The sequence below is a fragment of the Rhinolophus hipposideros genome, assembly GCF_964194185.1.
Source record: "Rhinolophus hipposideros genome assembly, chromosome: 14".
In the NCBI taxonomy this organism is placed as follows: Eukaryota; Metazoa; Chordata; class Mammalia; order Chiroptera; family Rhinolophidae; genus Rhinolophus; species Rhinolophus hipposideros.
In genome coordinates, this window is record NC_138060.1 from 24410070 (window position 1) to 24430419 (window position 20350).

The 20350-nt window shown below is 53.1% G+C and overlaps 1 protein-coding gene across 8 annotated transcripts in view; it reads left to right on the top strand.

Annotated features, from left to right (window-relative positions):
• The window catches only part of MTMR14 (myotubularin related protein 14), a 46859-nt gene extending 27012 nt beyond the window's left edge, over positions 1-19847 (top strand). For 3 of the 8 annotated variants that reach the window (XM_081072299.1, XM_081072303.1, XM_081072302.1), the window contains 10 exons: positions 1195-1261; positions 2844-2929; positions 3209-3285; positions 3529-3565; positions 6252-6322; positions 7116-7174; positions 7349-7487; positions 8232-8411; positions 16282-16437; positions 19290-19845. In XM_081072299.1, the coding sequence (XP_080928425.1) occupies positions 1195-1261; positions 2844-2929; positions 3209-3285; positions 3529-3565; positions 6252-6322; positions 7116-7174; positions 7349-7487; positions 8232-8411; positions 16282-16437; positions 19290-19473 (1056 nt within the window). In that variant the 3' untranslated portion in view covers positions 19474-19845. Of the gene's footprint in view, positions 1-1194; positions 1262-2843; positions 2930-3208; positions 3286-3528; positions 3566-6251; positions 6323-7115; positions 7196-7348; positions 7488-8231; positions 8412-16281; positions 16438-19289 lie in introns of all 8 variants that reach the window. The other 5 variants (XM_081072304.1, XM_081072305.1, XM_081072298.1 and 2 more) reach the window with 4 other exon arrangements.
• Positions 19848-20350: the final 503 nt, after the last annotated feature.

The window sequence follows — 20350 nt, forward strand, 5'->3', positions numbered from 1 at the left end:
GTCACCGTCCCTGTGATTGGAGCTCCGCAGGCTTTAGTGCTTGTTCGGGGCCTGCCCTCTGCCAGGCGCTACAGTCTTGCTCTAGCCCACCTGACCGACCGCCTGGCCCTGGTGCTGCATAGCTCCTGCCTCCTGCTTTCCCTCACCCTGCAAGTATTACAGCTCTGAGGAAATCTGGTGGCAATGATGTGTGTGACACGTTTGAGCCAGATGAGTGGAGAGACCCCTGTGCTACGACGGGTAATAATTCTATTAGTGCAGCACTGCAGTGCCGTCTCTGGAGCTGCCGGAACTGGGTCAGAGCCCTCTAGGGGCCGCGGGAGGGTCAGGTAGATGAGCCTGTTTTCAATTCCCGGGAAAACCATTCCAATTACAGATGCTGTGTTCCTCTTCCCCCCGGGAAGTGCTCTCTCACTGGCACTTAGAGGCCTCTGCTCAGCCCTAGAACACTGATGAGCAGTTGTGTGGAGAGGCTGCTCCCCACTAGGGGGAAAGGGGTGGCAGAACTGGGTCAAGCCCATCCATGGAGTCTCAGATTCCGAGTGGACTGTTTCTAAAAGCGTCTGGTCTGAACCTCTTCCTTGGGCTAGAACAGGGTTCCAGTCTCTTTATATCTTTTGCCGACTTTTCATCTCCCACCTCGTGGGCTTCCTGTTTTAAAAGATTCTGTCTGCCAAACAGACTGCATATATTATTCATCAAACGACAGAGTGTGCTGTGAATAGCAGTAAAAAGCGAATGAAACATGGTTGATGAGAAGGTTGATATTTTCCTTGGTTTCTGACATGTGATAGCAGATAAAGGAATGGCTCCTTCTGTTTGGCGACAGTGACCACGGGCTCAGGGCTCCTTTTAACTCCGTGGAGAGCCATGTGGGGAGCCCAGGGCTTAGAGGAGGCAAACAGATGGCTGCTGCTGGTGGGCGTGGGGCTGGGGCTTGCCCAGGTGTCTGCATGGCTTCCCTTTCTTCACCATCATGATGGCTTAGCGCACTGTGTCGGGGAGACCCATGGGATGAGGGCTAGGGAGAGGTGAATGGAGCTCTCAGAGTGGGAGTGAAGTCTTGTATTCTGGGGATTTGGGACCTATGACATGGGACCAAAAGCCTTGGGTATTTTTTAACTCAGAATAGCCCTTAGCATTTTATTTTTTAAATCAAATTCCCAGTCCCCTTTTATCCTTCCTCCCCAACAGAGTTGGGACCTGGTACAACAAACACAAAACTACCTGAAACTGCTGCTTTCCATAATTAACAGCGATGGTGAGTCTGCCTCTGCCTGAGCCCGCAAACCATTGGATCTCTTGGGTGCTCCCAGGTCGTGACATGGCCAAATGTGTGTGTGGGGGGCCACACATGTACCTTTTGCTCTAGGGTAGAAGAATTTGGGGATTTCCTTGTCCATGGGCAGCCTTATTCCATGTCCTCAAAATCCTAGAAGTCAAAATGATGAGCTCATTACTGTCTGAACCACACAGGATGTTTCTGCACTGGGTCAGCTGGCCTTTAAGCATCCGCATTGGCGGGGACAGAATGGCCTTGTTGTTATTGGGGACTGTTGGGGAACAGTGTGCTTCTCCAGGGCCCATCAGCTCCGAGTTGTCCTTCAATCTTAGTTGTGGAGGGCGCAGCTCAGCTCCAAGTCCAGTCGCCATTTTCAGTCTTAGTTACAGGGGGCGCAGCCCACCATCCCATGCAGGAATTGAAGCAGCAACCTTGTTGAGAGCTCACGCTCTAACCAGCTGAGCCATCCAGCCGCTCCTCCGGAGGCTCAGCGGCTGCTCGTTGCCTTCAATCTAGTTGCGAATAGTGCAGCTCACTGGCCCATGTGGGAATCGAACCAGCAACCCTGTTGTTCAGAGCTTGCGCTCTAACCAGCTGAGCCATCCAGCCACCCACAGATTGGCTTCTTTTAATTCAGAAAGATGACAGAAAAATCAGTCCTGGACACACAGGACACACAGAAAATCCCATACAGGGCCAGCCAGCCTGCCCCAGTTGTCTGTTTTGATTGGATGGGGCTATAATGCTTCGTGTCTCTGGGGCGGCCTGACTCTAACTCCTCAGTATCAATCAGGACTTCTGTGAGATCGACTTGCTTGAACACGAAGAAATATATTAGCTTATATAAGCAAGCAGACCCAAGAGCAGAGCTAGGTGCCTAACAGGTACTGCAGAGATTAGCTTTTGCAGACTTGTTTCCTGCCATCTTAACTCCCACAGAAGAGAGAGACTGCCTGTCTCAGAGCTCATGCTCATTGGCCCAGTTTGGGTCACGTGCCCATCCTTGAACCAATCACTGTGACCAGGTTTGTAAAAAAGGCACATGTGTGCACCTGGAGCTAGGCAGTGGTTCTCTGTCTGGGGCAGTACTGCCCCTCAAGGGGTCTTTTGGAGACTTAGCTGTTGTAGGAACTAGGGAAGGGCTACTAGTATTTGGTGGGTGCTAGCCAAGGGTCCTAAATGTCCTTGGGACAGCCTTGTACAGTGAATTATCTTCCCCTAAAATGCCTGTAGTGTCCAGCTGAGAAATGCTGCGCGGAGACATGTAGGTCAGCCCCACCTAAATAACCTGGGCAGAGTCAACTATCCAAGAGTTATTGCTTCCCTAAAAGTCACCAAGAGCTGTAGTTAGAAGAAAGAAGAGATGCTGTAAACAGACAAGTGTCCACCATCCACCCCTTTCTGGGACTAGGTTGGAGAAGAATCGTTGGGGGGCCCTACAGGAAGACGGAGACTAGGGGTGGCCTGGCTCTCACCCCAGGCCAGACAGGTGGCATGTCTCCTTTTCATCAGCTCATGTTTGCTTCCCTTCTGGGCCTCCTGTTCTGTGTTTCCTGAGTAGATGACAGCGGGCTGCTGGTACACTGTATCTCAGGCTGGGATCGGACCCCTCTCTTCATCTCTCTTCTGCGCCTTTCCTTGTGGGCTGTGAGTACCGATGGGCTGGGTCGTGGGGTCAGGGAGCATTCGGAGGCTCCGCCCAACATCTACCCTTTGGGGGCATTAGGACTGTCTAGCTCCAGAAAGTAGACAAGATTTGGAATGAGGGACCCCACGTTGGATCCGGTTTTTGTGTAACCCTGTTCCGGGGGGTTGGGCACCCTGGTTGTCCCTGGGTCTATGGTTGTGGTCAGCTCCTGAACAAGGAGGGGGCTTTGTCATGGGGAGGCCTCTTTCTGACCTCTGCACATCTCTGGTCTCTTCCAGGATGGGCTCATCCACACGTCCCTGAAGCCTGCTGAGATCCTCTACCTAACCGTGGCCTATGACTGGTTCCTCTTTGGGTGAGTCAGGCTGGGGGCTGGGGTGATGCCTTGAGAGCTGCATTCCTGTGTGTACGTAAGGATAGCGGCTTCCGTGACGGGGTCGGAGGTGAGGACAGTGCCACCCCCGTGGGAAGGACTGAAGGGTGCTGGTCAGGCCCCACCCGAGACTCTGGTGTCAAAGCCATGGTCCCTGTGACTTGGGTCCCCTTTTGCCCTTGTGTCGGTACTGCTCGCTTTGACCTCCTTGCCCTTTTGTTGCAGACACATGTTGGTAGATCGGCTCAGCAAAGGAGAGGAGGTGGGTACTGCTCATGGTCTGCAAGCGCATGCCAGGGCTTCGAGAGCTCGGGCTCTTTTACCCACAGGAGGGATAGGGTGATGGTCTGTTTGGTGTCCACTCTTCAGGGCCGGTTCCTTTCCTGGTGTGGGCTGGGATTAGACTGTGTGGTGGGAAAAGCACAAGCACAATAGCCCCGGTTCTGGGTCTTGATTCCTCTCCTGCGTGGTGGGGATAACACTTGCCCTCATGGCTGCCTCTGACCTTCGTGTGTCAGTCTTTTCCCCCTTCTTTTTGCTGCCATCCTTATAGGTGACCTTGTTTTCTGCACTCAGCTCTGGAACCAATTTTCAAGTCCTTTCCCTTTTTTCCCCCCTTCTTTGCCTCCCCCCACCACTCTGTTCAAGCCGTTGTTTCTCAGTCTAGTTGTGTAGGACACAGCTCCCTGGCCCATGCTGGTGTTATGAGGCTTGCCGTCTCCCCTCAACCCCCCCCCACACACCCCACCCGGCTGAGGCAGTCAGTCGCAGGTCGTCGGTCAATCTCTCACAGCAGCTCATGGCAGCTCTCGCTGGCTGCCGGCCACTCACGCTGGCCACCGGCTGCTCATGGCGGCACACAGTACCCCACAGTAGCACACAGCAGTCCATGGCAGCCCGTGCCAACCTCCGGCTGCTCACAGCAGCCCAGCTCCAGGGAGAGGCATTGTTTACAGTCTTAGCTGTAGAGGGCGCAGCTTACTGGCCCATGTGGGAATCGAACCGGTGACCTTGGCGTTAGGAACATGGCGTTCAACCACCTGAGCCACCGGGCCAGCCCCACAAGTCGTTTTCCATGCCCTTCATTCTTACAGCTAAAACCCAGGTGCTCTTCCCTGTCCTCTGTGCTCTCATCACACCCACGCACCACCACCGTTTAAGCCAGGGCCATTTGTGCAAGCAGGGTTCTGCCCTGCTCCTCATCACCAGCCCCAGACCAGGTATGGCCAGCCAGGCTATAGGGTCCCCTTCCTGTCTGGGGGCTGTCCCTTCTTGCTGCTCCTCTGCCCTCTCCACATGCCGTCCTTTTGGCTGCTTTGCGTAGTCTTTGCCTCTTTTGTGTGCTTGTTTTCCCTGCACACAGGCCTGGATTTAGACCTGAATTTGAATCTGAGTTGTCCTGCTTATTACCTGGATGACCTTGGGTTATGTGATTAACCTTGAGTCTCCTGCTGTCGCTCATGCCTCAGAAAGAGAATGAGTCCATATGCCCAGCATGGTGTTAGCTCTTTCTTTTGCCCCCTGTCCCCCCCTTATTTTCTTGAAGCACTTTCTCACCCTCCTGAGGCTGCCTTCTTTTCCAGGTATCTTATCTTGTTCCTCCTCCTTTTGTTCCTCCCTCATAGCTGCTCCTCACCCCTTCCAAATCTCTTCTTCTGAACACTTATCGCATCTGCCAGGGCTGCAGAGCTCATAAGCCTATTCCTCAGAGGCGTCCATGAACTCTGTCAGACACAGTGACTTTGGCATTGAAATTGGCACACAAAGCCCCTTTGCAGCCTCTAATTTTGAAACTCACTGGCACTCTAGGACATTCTGCCCTCTATGCCATTTCCCCCACCCCCAAAGCAGGCCAGATTATGCCTTCAGAGACTCTGGGCAGAGGATCAGGCTGAGGCCAGTGGGGTCTGGATTCAAACCCTGGCCATCTCTTGGCATGCACAGGAGGGTTTCCTCAGCTGGGAGGGTTGGGCTCCAAGGTGTGGCTTTTCTCTTACCCCCCTTACGCCCCCGGGGCACTCAAGATAGTGTTGCCTTAAAAAATAAGGCCTACTAAACAGCACTCTGTTTCCTTCCCTTGTCTCTGAGGTTCACAGAGCACATTAGCATGTTAAAGACTAAAAAGTCTTTGATGAAAACACCTATTTAATTTTATGTAACACAGCATTTTTATACTGACCTGACCTGGGCACCCTCCCAACTTCTTTTTTGAGGAAATCATGCAGGGCTCTGGGATAGCACGAGGGGTTCATGGACGACACCTTTCAGAATCACTGGGGAGTCTGAAAACTGTAGCGACCAGGCCTTGTGTGCACGTCGTGGAGGTCCATTTGACTAGGGTGATGGCTGGAAGGGAGAAGAGTTTGCTCCTGGCAGTGGGGCTGTGGCTGAGACTCAGGCCTGCCCCTCACAGCTCCTGAGCAGTGCGGGCTCTGGACCAGACACTGGCTGCTTCTCACCCCTGCTTCTCCTCAACCACTATTTCTGGGCATCTCCTCTAAAAAATCTAATCCCTTTCCCTTCCATCGTGTTCCTTAATTTGTGTCCATTTAATCTCCTTTTCCCCAAATAATCTCTCTCCCAACTGTCCTTCCCTGTCAGCCTCTCCCTGGGAACCCCTAGGAGACGCTGAAGGGAGAAGCTGCTTTTGTCTTCATCCTTTTCAATAGCTTGAGAACATGCGTGTTGAATATGAAGAGTTTGAAAAATCCCTGACTTACCTTCTTGCGTTCCCATGAACGAAACACGGTCCCTTCCTTCCTTGACCAGCCCAAGTGCATCTGCCTGGCCTGCTAAGCTCTCTCTACCACCCATAGCATGACAGACCAGAATATCTAGCAGGGGGTTGACCAGGGCGGCCAGTTGCCGTCTCCTGGGCAGTCTGCCACTTAGATTTTTCTCTGTGGAGAAGGCTGTCTTCTCATGTGTGCTGGTTTTTGGTTTTTCAGATTTTCTTCTTCTGCTTCAATTTTTTGAAGCATATCATCTCCGAGGAGTTCTCGGCTCTGAAGACACAGAGGTAAGGTGAGGTCTGTCTGTCACACTGGGGCCAAAGTGCTGTGGGAAGGGCCACTCTGGGGCAGGTAGGGTCTCATTTGCCACATTATCCCTGCCCTACATGCATGACAGGCTGGCCTTCTTTCCCTGCCTTCCCTCTGAAGGCAGGGTGGGGGTCCTTGGTGAAGGCCGGGGTGAAGAAGAGGCACTTCCACACACAAGGCAGGGCTGGGTCAACCTGCAGCCGTACTAAATAGTAGAAAGCCTTTGGGACAGATGAGTGGCCTCTGGTCACTAGGAGAATGCTGCTTGGCTGCAGGAAAAGTCAGCCCAAGGCTAGGAGGACTTCTAGCTCCCTAGGCCCTGGCCAAAGCAGCCGCTTTTCCTCCGTGAGCGGATTGCTGCCCTCCCTGGGCTACCGCAACGTATGTCTGCGCCACTGTGCAGCCCGTCACCACCGAGCAGAGTCAGCAGTCTGCTTCTAGCCTGGGAAATGCAGGAGTCTTGCCTGGCAGTCGCCTTAGGTCCCCGTGAGAGTTGGTGTCTTTTCTGAGTTCCCTTGCCTTCCAAATCCGAGCTCCCAGTGTGTTAGGCCAGACTTGGACTCGAAGGAGACAGGCTCATAAGGGGAGACAACTCTGCTGGCCCCCCAGAAGTGCATCTGGTGTTTGCAACACTAGGGAGGACCTGTCTCCGTGAGCTGCCAGTGAATTGGAGCTTCTTTCCCACGTAGCTGTGTTGTGTGTGTGTGTGGTGGGGAGGTCAGAGGAGACCCCAGCCCAATCTAGAATTCACCATTCTGGATTTTGTTATAGGAGGAAGAGTTTGCCAGCCCGGGATGCAGGCTTCACCCTGGAAGATATCTGCATGCTGAGTGAGCCATGGGCCTCAGCAGGTTTCTCTTCCTCTGTACATCTTTCTGTGTATAGACCACACAGGCATTGTTTGTTCTAGAAGCTTTTCTCTCTGGTTCTATGGTATGGAAGAGGTGGGGGAACCAATAATGGGAGAAGATTATGGGCTGACTGATGGCACTGGCTTCTTTCAGGACGAAAAGACCGTGGCAGTACCACCAGCCTTGGCAGCGACTTCTCTCTGGTCATGGAGAGCTCCCCAGGAGCCGCTGGGAGCTTCACCTATGAGGCCGTGGAGCTGGTCCCTGCAGGAGCACAGACTCAAGCAGCTTGGTGAGGGGCCAGGCTGGAATTAAGCTTGCTCACAGCTGTGGCCCAGGGCCACCAGCTCCAGGGAGTCCCAGGAACAAAGAGGGGACCCTGACAGTCGGGCTGAAAGCACAGCTCCATTCCCTGCTGTCTCTCCTGGGCCTCGGAGGCCAGCCATCTGGTTGGTGAGGGAAACTGCCAGTGGTAGCCCAGGAGCATAAAGGGCCGGGGCTCCCTGTGGAGGGAAGAAAGAAGCTGCAGGGCTGGGCTGACAGGGTGGGGTGAAGGGAAGCTGGTGTTAAAAGGACTCCCTGGGGGAGCTCCCTTGTATCCTTTGCCTGGGGGGTGGGGACCAGTTTTGAACAAAGAAGAAAACAAGAGGTGAGTACAAACTAATGATTGGGAATTGGAAACTTGTTTGAGGGCCAACTCCTTTGAGAATCTGATGCAATGTGAGAACTGGATGCCTTTCTAGGCAAAGGGCTCTCGATTTTGTGTAACATTGGGAGGGAGGGGCAATTACTGAACAGTTAAGGATCTGTTCTCTAGCATGCGCTCTGCGGCCAGTAGGCCAGTATTCCGATGCCACAGCCCCTGTGTAAAGAGCCAGCTCTTGATGCCAGGCGTAAGGGAGTACTGATGTATGCCCACTCCCATATGGCATTTTCCCACTGGAACTAAAGACTGGGCCCCAAGATCTGGTAAAAGTGAGCTGAGGGCTTGCCAGAGACGGCCCCTTGGCCAACAGCCCTACTCTTTCCACCGCAGGAGGAAGAGCCACTCATCCTCTCCACAGAGTGTGCTCTGGAACCGGCCACAGCCCTCGGAGGACCGCCTGTCTTCCCACCAGGGACTGGTAGAAGCCAAATCTTCCAGTTCTTCCTCCTCGAACCATTCTGACAACTTTTTCAGGATAGGTAGCAGTCCCTTGGAGGTTCCCAAGGCCAGGTGAGGAGCTCCAAAACCCCTAATGGTGGAGGGCGCTAGCCCTCACGTTTTAAGGCTGGAGAGGGGGGTTTCAACACCTAAGGTGGTGCCTTAGGTGGTATCTTAGGACAGGGTCCCAGCCTGGGGCCTGATGGGCAGTGCACTCAGGAGGCCAGAGGGGATGGGCAAGCTTGCAGGCCGGCCCACTGTTTGGAGGGTAGGTTCATGTTTAGACACAGAGCACGAGCTGTTTGCAGAGGGTTTGAGCCCCCTCCTTCCCTGAGCTCTGGCAGATGGGGAATCCAGAAGGTGGAGTGCTTGTGATATGGTGGGCAGAGGCGGGGCTGCCTTCACCTGTTGCCTTTGGCAGGTCTCTGCCCGCCACACCACCTCCTTCCCCGTGGACACCCGTGCTCATTAAAGACATTGGTCTGGTCCCTTCTGGCTCCTCAGTCCATGTCTGAATTGGTGGCTCAGTGAGGAGATCACACAGTAGGCTAGATTGCATGGCTGGAGCAAACCTCAGGTGACTGCATACCTGGAACAGGAGCAGCTTAGCCACAGTGGACAGGTGTGTCTGGAGTTGGTACAGGAACGATATTCCCTAGATGAGATTAAAGGTGAGCACTGGGCAGGGGTTTAGGATTGATGGGTGGTCTGGCCCTTGGTGAAAGCATTTCCTAGCTGACCTCATGCCACTTTTTTCATGTCATACCTCCAAGGAAAGAATTCTGTGAGTTGCTTTGTTTTGTGAAGCCTTGAGAATGTCTGGCTCTTCAGGAGAAAACAAAGCAGTATGGGACTTAAAAGGTCCTTAAATTCTAGGGACAAATGGGCATTTAGCAGAAAGAGCCTGAGCAGTGGAGTCCACCCTAGATTCCAGCCTGGCTCTGCCATGTACTGCTCCAGAAGTTTCGGGCCTTTCCTTGTAATAGGCTTATACCAAGGAAGAAACTGAGCTCCAGAGCCACTAGTATATTAACAAGGAAAGACCCAAAATTCTGGAGCTCTCCTCTCACCATCATCCTCTGGTTTTTCTCTGTGGGCAAAAGCAAGCAATGGAGAAAGATGGGGAAGAGGCCTCTTCCCCACATGGGCAGAGCAGGTCAGCAGTAGGCGAGAGGGAGCTCCGGACTGCACTGCCCAGATGGGTCTTAGGCCCTCACCTCTGAAGGTGAGCCCTTCAACTTGGAGCAACGTATCTGTCAATGCTGTAGCTGAGTCTGTTAAACAAGACCCCTCTGACCCCACCGGAGTTTTGGTGGCTGAGCAGAAACGGTGCTGGGCAGACGAGCCCACGTACCTGTGCCCGTTCCCATCCTCAGTGTATGCCCACTGCCATGCCACCCGGTCTGCACGCCTGGCTTTCCTGGGGCTGCTCCAGGGCTGCTGCTGCACTGCATGACCCTTGTCATTCTGGGCTGGAGCTCTTATCTCTGCCTCCTTTTCTGCCTGTGCAGCTATTGCTGGACAACTGCAAGGGAAACCAGAGATTCCTCTTGTCCTCTGGGGCCCTGTCCCAGTCATAAGTGTCCAGTTGCTAGGGGCTCCCCTGCTGAGGTAGTATTCCATCACCTCTCTTTCACTCCAGCTTTTTATTATTCCCTTCTTCCTGCCCAAAGAGCCTACTTTCCAATCCTGTGATAGTTTCCCTCGGTATTACCAGTGGTTTTCTGCCTGACTGGGCGGCTCTCCCTCTATGGCCAGTCCAGGATCGCCACCAAGGCCCCTCCCTCAGAGGCTGAGGAGGGTGGAGATATCCTCTGGCTTCTCAGTCTTGTGTGCAAGGGCCTGGCTGAGGCTGGGACAGCTGCACAAAGCGGGACACAAAGCCTTGGAGCCGCGTGAGGTGGGCCGCTGAGAGGTGTTTGATGGCCCTGTGAGGCTATTCTGGGAATGAATACCAAGTTGGAGCTTGGCCGGGCTGGCCAGACCTCAAGGTTCTGGATTGGATGCCTGTTTGCCAGAAATTTTGAAAGGCTAGATTATTCAGATTTGGAGCATTCTAATTATGTATTTCCATTAACATTAAAATTAATTTAGTCTCTTTTATCTTAAAGTGCCTGAGGGATCCTGTCATTAGCTTCCCTGCCTGTCTTAGGTGACAGTAGCCAATCAGCTTTTGAATGCAGTAGGGGAACTGTGGAAAGAAACCCTGTAGTAAAGCTATCTGACGGCCAGAATTCCCTCGTATTGGGAATTCTCTGGGTTTCCTGTGCTCCAAATTCCACAAGCATATTTCTTTTAAAGCAGAACTTTACTGTAAAAGGAATCGGTAGAGCTTTGTTCAAAGTGAAGAAGCAGGTATCAGGTTTTAAGAAAGTTCTGTGGGGTACTGATTCTTATCCAGCCCCAACCCATGCCTCTCAACTGGGCAGACTGGTGGCCTTTTTGCATTAGTAGGTGCCACTACAGCAGCTTCTGACTGAGTTGCATTTCTGGACCATTGTTAAATCTCTAATCAGCTCCAACGCTGGGGGCTGGGAAGAGGCAGGACAGTGGTCCCGGCTCACATGTCTTCCCACGTCCTGGTGAATGGCGTGGCCCAGCTCCTTGTGGTCTTGCTTGCTGTTCCAGTCAGGCATCTTGGGGAGGGGGGGTGGCGTTGCTAGCACAGCACTGTCCGTGCCTGAGGAGGGATGGTGCCATTGCTGAACCTAGCAGGAAACCACGCTGCCGGAGGAGCTTGTGAACTTGGCTGAGGGAAGCTCAGCAGCCTGGTTCAATAGCTAAGTGGCAGCATAGGAACTGACCTCTGCTGCCCAGCTAGCTGTCCTTCCCGCATCCTCCACCACCTACCAACTGCTCGTTAAAAGCAGTGAGGTCCGTCCGAGGCTGTGCTTAATGAGGCAGAGAAACCAGATTGTTTTGTGCCGTCCAGTGGGTTCCTGTCCCACATTTGATACATTCTTGCTTGGGGCCACAGCTCCAGACCAGGCATGGGTGGTGAGAAGCCTAAAGGCACTGTCAGCTTGAGACCCTGAAGAGAAACCCTGCAGTCCCAGAAGACATCTTCTTGAGCTGCTGCAGAAATGCAGAGGTCCCTGGTTGGGTGACACACGTCAATCAATGATAAAGGCCAGGCTGGGAGGAAATGATGTTCCTTTGGTCAGAGGTGGTAGGAAATCCTGTCCTAGCTAGTATCTTTGAAATCAGTTGCTCTATGAGTTCAGGCCTTTGTTGAGCAGAAGGAATCTTCTCTAAGGTCCCATTTCGGAAGGCGTTCACTTAAGCACAGGCTGTGGGATCATCTGGAGGCTTGGGGGTTGAGGAGGAGCAGGGGGCGAGGTAAGTGTAGATTAGGTGACATCCGGGCCCCCTCAGAGTCCGGTATTCTAGGTCTTGACTCAGACATTCATTCCCTGCATGACTTCAGCCATGGCTCTTGATGGCTTTGGGTTTCTATTTTCTTGTCTGTAATCAGAGATAGGCAACTCCTAGGTCCTTCCTAGTTATGTACCTTCAAGCCTCCATCAGCCATCAGCTCAACTGCTTTCAAAAAGATGAAAGTAAGAGAAACCCATCGCAAGTGGGTTTTTTTTGTTTTGTTTTATTGGGGAAGGGGAACAGGACTTTATTGGGGAACAGTGTGTACTTCCAGGCTTTTTTTCCAAGTCAAGTCGTTGTCCTTTCAATCTTAGTTGTGGAGGGCGCCATTCAGCTTCAAGTTGTCCTTTCAGTCTTAGTTGTGGAGGGCGCAGCTCAGCTCCAGGTCCAGTTGCTGTTGCTAGTTGCAGGGGGCGCAGCCCATCATCCCTTGCGGGAGTCGAACCAGCAACCTTGTGGTTGAGAGGACGCACTCCAACCAACTGAGCCATCCGGGAGGCAGCTCAGCTCAAGGTGCCGTGTTCAATCTTAGTTGCAGGGGGCGCTGCCCACCATCCCTTGCGGGACTCGAGGAATTGAACTGGCAATCTTGTGGTTGAGAGCCCACTGACCCATGTGGGAATTGAACCGGCAGCCTTTGGAGTTAGGAGCATGGAGCTCTAACTGCTCTAACCAACAGCCTTCAGAGTTAGGAGCCACCGGGCCGGCCCCTCAAGTGGGTTTTAATAGTAAAGGAAAACTGGTTCATATGGACAAGTCCAATGGAAAGAGCGGCCTTCAGGTGTAGCCTGATCATGGCTTCAACTCCATTTCCCTATGGTTCTTTCCCCTTGACTCCTTCCACATGCTAAATTTGTCTTCTGTCCAGTTTCCTGATGGTGGCCAGTCACTCCTGGGACACCCTGCTTCCTTTCTCACATCCAGGGGTCACATGAGGACCTCTTTTCCAACCATAGGTCAGAAGTTCTGTGCTTTATTCCATTTGGAATTTACCTGTCCATCACTGAACCAATCCTGAGGCCCTTACCCCTTATAAGGGAGAAAGGTCAGTATGTTATGGGGCTAGCTAGCCTGGGCTTGGTCAGACCTGAGTTTCATTCCCAGTTTTGCCAATTATTGCTGTGTGACTTGGGAAAAAAATCACTTCCCTCCCGAACTCAGTTTCTTTTTTTTTTTAAGTATTCAACCTTTTTTTTTTTTTTTAAGATTCTATTGGGGAAGGGGAACAGGACTTTATTGGGGAACAGTGTGTACTTCCAGGCCTTTTTTCCAAGTCAAGTTGTTGTCCTTTCAATCTTAGTTGTGGAGGGTGCCGTTCAGCTTCAAGTTGTTGTCCTTTCAGTCTTAGTTGTGGAGAGCGCAGCTCAGCTCCAGGTCCAGTTGCCATTGCTAGTTGCAGGGGGCACAGCCCACCATCCCTGCGGGACTCGAGGAGTTGAACCGGCAACCTTGTGGTCAAGAGCCCACTGGCCCATGTGGGAATCCAACCGGCAGCCTTCGGAGTTAGGAGCATGGAGCTCCAACCGCCTGAGCCACCGGGCCGGCCCCTGAACTCAGTTTTTTTAATCCCATCTGTAAAGTGAGAGTAATAATCTTAGCTTCCATAAGTTTGGGTTTAAATGAGATAATGGAGCAAAGTACCTGGCACATAGTAAACACTCATCTTTCCACAAATGCTCAGTAAACTAGCTGTGGTTAAGAACCTGTCCTTATCAGTCATATATCTGAAGGCTTCTGGGCCATGTCAGGGGACTGGGCAGGTGAAAGGCCAGACCAGTCTGTTTCTTCTTGACTCGGCTGTGTGGGTTGGGCCAGCCCTGCTTCTGTGGGTATTCTTACACCTCCTCCCAAGAAGGAATATCTAAAAGACACCTGCCTGAGTTGGCCCACAGCGGTCGCCCAGCAGGAGGTGGGGGAAGGTGGGAGTGGAAGCTTTCTTGGTTCTGTGAAGGGGAGCCTGGGCCGTGTCCATCTAAGGGAATGAGACGTTGCCAAGTAGCCAGCCTGCTGAGGAGAGGTCTGAGCCTTCGGTGCCAGAAGGACATGAACAGATCTTAGAAGCAACACTGGCTCCACAGTTCTGCAGTGGAAGCTAGCTTGGCCCCGTATTCTGTCCAGTTCTGTAGGTAGATAGGAGATTAGAGGAGGTGCAACTCAGACCTCTCTTTTTTTGCTGCTCTGTTTGTGCTTGAGTAAGGGTACAGGGCAGAAGAGGGGTGTCTTATTAAAGCTGGTTGAGTTACCTGTGTTCTGGGACTGACTGGAAAGTTTTCCTTCTTTCACTAGGCCAGTATAGGTACTCCCTTCTGGTGACTGTTTCTTTTCATCTTTAGGTGTCTCCTCTAGCCAGCTAAACCAGACTGGCATTTATGAGCCCCTCTCTGCTCAGCACAGCCTCTTAATCTAAAACCAGGAGCTGAACTGCTGCTTTGCAACCCTTTCTTTGATAAAAGCCTGATACAGGAATATTCAGTTAGAGCCTGTGTCCTCACTCTTGAAAAAGTTGCAAAAGATGTCCGCTCGCTGCCATGGCTTCATGTCCCCTGGGATCATTCACCTTTCTGCTGTCTGTGTTGCCTCCTCCATCCCACAGCTGTCACCTGGCTGCTCGGGGTGCAGTCCTTGCCTCGTGGTGCTTCCTGCTGGACAATGGGGAAGGAAAGAGAAGTGACTAGCCTAGGAAACCAGGAGTCCTTGCAGGGAACCTCTCTGTAGTCGCGTCCATCTGTCCAACGGTTTCCCATTGGCAGTGTGAGTCTGAGCCCTGGGGAGTGGGGCTGGGGCCTGAGAAACCCCTGTGTTCCTGGCCCAGGAGTGCCTCATCCTACCTGCCTCTTCTACTTAGTATCCCTTTCAGTCCTTCAACACTCTGGTGTTTAGAAATTGTTTTCCCGCAAACTGCTAAAACTGGAAAGGAAACGGTCCTTGAGTTTGATGCGATTTGTGGAGCCAGGCTGACCTCAGAAGGGTTGTGCTGACTGAAGGCCCAGCATGTCCTGGAGGAAGCACAGGGCTGGCGCCAGACTGTGGCCTGTGGCTGGCCCTCTCCTGGGCCGCTGTCTCTGATTTACAGACTGTCTGAGCTCTCCCAAGTGTCTCCATCTAGAAAGAAGGAAACCCTGCCGTGTTGGGCTCTAGAGGCTTCCGCTAGGTAGCAGACCACGTCCTGTTCTCATCCCTAAGGCTGCTGTCACACACCCTCCAGAGTTCAGCAGGAATAATGAATGTGGCAAGTCTGTGTTGCAGGAGGTTCCGATTCGTGGTGGCTTTAACGTAGAAAGCCATCTGTTTGCCCTGTCTCAAGGTGGTTCTGTTGTAGGACAAATCTGTAATCAGACTTGGCTTTAAAACTCTCCATGCACTCACTAGCTGTCTCTAAAATGGGTGTGGTTAAGGGTCACTGCAGATGCAGTGCCTGCATAGAGCTGCACTCAGGTGGCAGCCGTTTAGGATAAGGTTGGTCTGGTGACCTGTGGAAGGGACTGTCGCCTCAGATTAGGAGCCTTTACGTCGGCCAACTTGGTGGGCCAAGGTCAGTGAACATTTGTCGCTGTTCCCCACCCCCTCCACCACGATTCATGCTTTTGCTGTTTCTGACTTCCTATACAGGAGCACCTTCTGCTGTTCTTGAATTAAAGAATAAAGGGTCAGGCATCCAAGATGATGCACGTGGGGACGGGGCCCTGGGGTAGCTGATGGAAAGGCCTTGTTTGATGTCTCCCTGTCTCCTCCCCTCCTCCCCACCCCTGCTGGCTGGGCTGCTGCCCAGAGACAGCAGAGAGGGGTTGGCTCTGAGGGGAGGAGGTGGCAGCAGTAGATTCCCAGTACAACTTTCCTCTCCCTGCACCCCACAAACCTCCATCTGAGAAAGGCCTGATGAAGCCGTCAGGCTGCCTGCATGATTCATCCCTTCCCTCTGGGCATAGCCAGTGGGTTTGCTGGGTATGCCTGTGAATACAAACTATAGCTCCCGGAAGGCGCTGCAGAGGGTGGGGCTCGGGCTCCCTGTACCTCACTCCGCAATCTGGGTCACCACCCTCCACTGTCCCCACGAGGCCTGTTCTCCCACCTCTCAGGACCTCAGTGGCCCCTGGGCTCCACGCTGTCCACCCTGCCAATGTGCATGCTGGGAAATGTAGGGTGATGTGGTTCCTGGAGCCCCCAGCTGTGCTCCCCACCCTTGGGTCCAGGCTGACCTGTTGAGTGTATGTGCTCTGTCAGCCACCAGGGCAGGTGTGCCCTGCCCGCACGCCTTGGTTGCTGGCTCACCTCTTGTGCTTTGCTCCTGTTCTTCTGCTCCTGTACATCTTTGCATTCAACGTTGTCCTTACAGTTGAGCCTGCTTTCTGGTCTATGCTCTTCTTTCTGGGTCACGAGCTATCCAGCTGTTTTTGCACTTTTGGAGAAAGTGGTTGACTTTACAGCTGCTCCACCCACAGAACTTCGCAGCCCTGGGCCAGGGCCTCCGTAGCCTCCCAACCTCCCCGGCCCCCGCCCCAGGGCCTCCCGTCAGGCATATGACTGACTGCATCGTCTTCTCCCCTCTCTCTCCTCTCTGCCCCAGATCAGTGGACCATCCCCGGCCCGGATCCTCTCTCTCCACAGACTTTGGCAGCTGGCAGATGGTAACAGGCTGTGGCAGTATTCAGGAACGGGCTGTCCTGCACACAGACTCCTCTCTCCCTTTCAGCTTCCCGGATGAGCTCCCTAACAGTTGCCTGTAAGTGTCTTGCTGGAAAAGGCACGATGCTCCCCTGCCCATATCCAAAGCTGGTGAACAGCCGAGAGTGCTGGTTAGGAGTGAGGCAGCAGCCGGCCCCAAGTTTCCCGCCTGGGATCTCTGCCCCGCCCCAGTGTCTTAGCTGAGTACACCTCGCTGCTTTGCTCATGGACCCGAGGATTGAGGAGGCCAGATGGTGTGTGTTCACGCTCCCCAGCCTCCAAAACCCATCCACGAGTGTCTCGGGGCATGTCCTGAGGGACAGCTGGCTGGACTGTAACTATAGAAGATTCTATTTCTGTCCAAGGCTTTGCCTGACAGGAGAATCCTTTGAAAGCAGAACAGTGGGGTAGTGAAGGTAGGTGTATGGTGGAGACCAAAGCCAGAACGGAGCTGGATTAGCCAAGGGCTGTGCTCCTCCCCAGCAGAACCAAGGGTTCCTGCCCGACCCCTTGCCACTTTTGTCTTCTGCTTTTGCCTCTGGTCAGGAAAGAAAATTTGATGACAATACTAAATCCTCAGCCTATAAAAGCATCTCCCTCCAAGTCTCCGATCCTGGGCTTCCAACTCTTGTAATACATCTGCTTGAGTGGCTGCCTCTGTAGCAACCACCTGCCCCCTGCCTGCTCTGCTGCTGCACGGGTGCCAGGCAGGAGGAGAGCCGCCAGTGGCCTGCTCCTCACAGTGGCTGCCTGAGTGCCTTCATCTCCCCACCCTGGCTGGATGAACTTCAGGTGGCGAGGAGTCACTCCCATCATCAGAATGCAGCTCATACCCATCTGCAATGTGACAGGTTGGAGGCCAGTTTCCCTGGGGAGTTGAGAAGGATCCTGGTGAGGGCAGGCAGGGGCTGGACCCTGGGATTCCAGGACGGCACCCAGGCCCTGGCCCTGCAGCTGGGAGTAGCCCAAGGGCTTCACAGGCCACTGGTGCCTGGCATAGCTTCTACAGCCAGCCCTTAGGCCAGAAACAGATTCCTAGCTTAGATTTTTGAAGGATTAAAAGAGATAGTTGCACCTTTCTGTAGGGACTCAACTGCCTCAGCCATACTGGCCTAAGAGCTGTTTTCTGGAGGAAGCAGACATCTCTGCCCCTGCTTGATAACACACCTCCTTTACCTAGCATTAACACCGAAACTGGCCACTCCAGTCCCAGGTCCTACAATTTATAACTTGAGCCAGCTCTCAGAGCTCCTAGCTTAGAATTCTGGTTGGTTCTGGTGGTTCCCAGAACCCAGAGGGCTAGGGCCTACGTGATTTCAGGCCCCCAAGACAGCAGGGTGGGCGTGGGGTCGGAGTTGATTCCTGGTGAGCTCACATAGTCTGAGTTCAGTGCTTGGGCTTTTCTGTCAGAGAAATTGAATCCTGATCTTAGCTACTCTGCTCACCAACTATGTCTTAGAGGGTCAGCCTTGACTTCTCTGAGCCTATCATCAGCTCATCTCTTGAGAGGGAATAATGGCACTGTGGTAGCTCCATTCCCTGCCTCCCCATTGCCTGCTGTGTGTCCTCAACTGGATCACATATCCTCTCTGGGCTACAGTTTCTTTCTCTAAATAGGTTGTGATCTCTTTCCCTCTGCCTCCCAGGAATAGGGGGTAGTGAGAATGCACCCAGATGGACCTTTGGATGTTCCCTGTGAATACAAACTACTAATCTGAATTTCTCCTGGTCATATGCTCTAAGGAAAAGCTGCAGATACACACATGGCCTCCGGCCTTTGTGAAACCTAAGACAGTAAAGAAGATCTAGGGCCACGCGTCTCTCCCAAATGCCAGGAGGGACTTTGGAGTTGTTTATGGTACTGCAGGAATCCAGTATCAGCTCCATTTTCTTAGTCCTGCTGCGAGAGCTATTTGACTTTCTTTTGCCCTGGAACCCGCTGCTTCTGTCTTATCTCTCTCTCCCTCACACACATCACTGCACCAATCTACTTCGCCTAGGTTTGTTCTCATACTTACCCAGGACTGTCATTTATCCTATCTCCATCTGTTCCCAGGCCCTGGGGTGCAGGTCTTTTGGGCTTGAGAATTGCAGACATTTCCATTGCTTCTTCCTCCAGGGGACAGTGGAGGGAACACCCTGTGCGATCCTGACCGTTCCTGACCTTCACTCTGATTCCCATCTTTCCCACCCCTAGCCTATAGCTTTTAGTCCAGAGGTTAGGTGTGACTGCCTCGTGGAATTCATGCATTGATAAGCCTGTGTTTTCATGCACTTGTTCCCCTTTTTGACTTGTAGGTTCAGGCCGAGAAGAGGGGCTTCCCATCTTCCCTGTGTGATCAGTGCTTGTAGAGGTCAGAGAAGAAAACAGTCAGAACAGGAATCCTGCTGGAAACGCCAGCACTCTTCTAGCTGTTTACTTGAGGACCACAGTGACCGAAGGTGTAGCTAGAGCCTCAGGGGTTTCCGATGAAGGCTCTGGCCTCAAGAGGAGCCCTTTGGGCAGCCAAGACCTGATTCCTGATGTCGGGGTCTCTCCTTACAGTTAGGTGTAAGACTTGTGCCTCAGCTCTTTCTTAGGAAGGAATGGAAGCCAGCAGCTATTGGGGCAAACTCCCTCCTGCTTGGCTTCCCTGCTGCCCAGTCACAGAAATGGTGGTTTCCCATAGAAGTCAGGCCAGTGCCCCATAAGGAACAGTAGCCTGAGAACTGAGAGGAATGGCTTAGGAGGGCAACGGTGAAATCTCCGGGGCATGGACCACAAGGGTAGTGTGAGCACAGGCCAGCTGCTGGCCTGTGCCAGTGAAGATGGAAGGATAGCACTGTGGCAGGCGGAGGAGGAAGAAGATCTTGGATCCTGCCCCAAGGTAATGTGTTCCTTTTCTTCTCTCCCTCCCTCCTTCCCCGTAGGCTTGCAGCCCTGAGTGAGCGGGAGACTCGGCTGCAGGAGGTGCGCTCAGCTTTCTTGGCTGCATACAGCAGCACAGTGGGGCTTCGGGCAGCTGCCCCCAGCCCTTCTGGAGCCATTGGGGGCCTGCTGGAGCAGTTTGCCCGCGGGGTTGGGCTCCGGGGTACCGGCAGCAGCACCTTATGACAGTTTCCTTCTCCTCTCACCTGAGCCCTGAGCGGAATCACAGCCATGCCCAGCCAAGGAGCGCTTCCGAGTTGGGGGAGACCTCCTCACTCCCCTATCTCCATCATGCACATGGCAGGGCCAAGGACACGGTTCTCCAATCCCTGGCTGGTGACCACCACCCCTCTTGTCACTGCCTCCTACTCACCCTAGTCTTTGCCAGGATTCCCGCCAACTCTCAGAACTGGGGGGTTTCCCTGGGGACTTGTGGAGGCCAAGACGTCACGAAAGACACCCTGTATTCCAGTCTTACTTCCTGGGGAGAAGGGGGTCACCTGCACTGAAAAGAGGTGGTTTGACAGATGAAATAAAATCAAAGTCTTTTTGAACAGCAGCTCTCTGGCATTCTCATTTCGTCTCATTTCGTTGCTGTTTTTGTGGATTGGAGTTACTGGGAAGGTTCTTACTGTCCTTGTGTTGGAAGACGGGTTTTTGGGTGGGGTGGTGGCAGATGAAACAGGAAGAAAACTGGAGACTTGAGTGTACCTCAACTCCTAAGCAGTGGGGTGGGGACAGGCTGTTGTGGGAGCAGTGGGCCCCAGTCACCTGTTTCTCCACGCAGATTCCCAGGACTGCCTGAAATTTAGACGTGGGGTTGCTGAGATACAGCTGGCAATGGGGATGGGGTCTTCATTTTTAATAAGTTCTGCACGCCGTACAGTCCTGGTACAAGTGACCTGCAGCCACTGCCTGTGGTGGAGGCACTGGCTTCGGGGGCTGTGGAGACAATAATTGGTGTGGGGAGGATGTGTCTGGGTGACCACCACACGTCTACAGACAGCGTGACCTAGAGTAGGTTGCCTCCTCAGAGTGTCTGCACCCTGAAGTCATGAGGGTT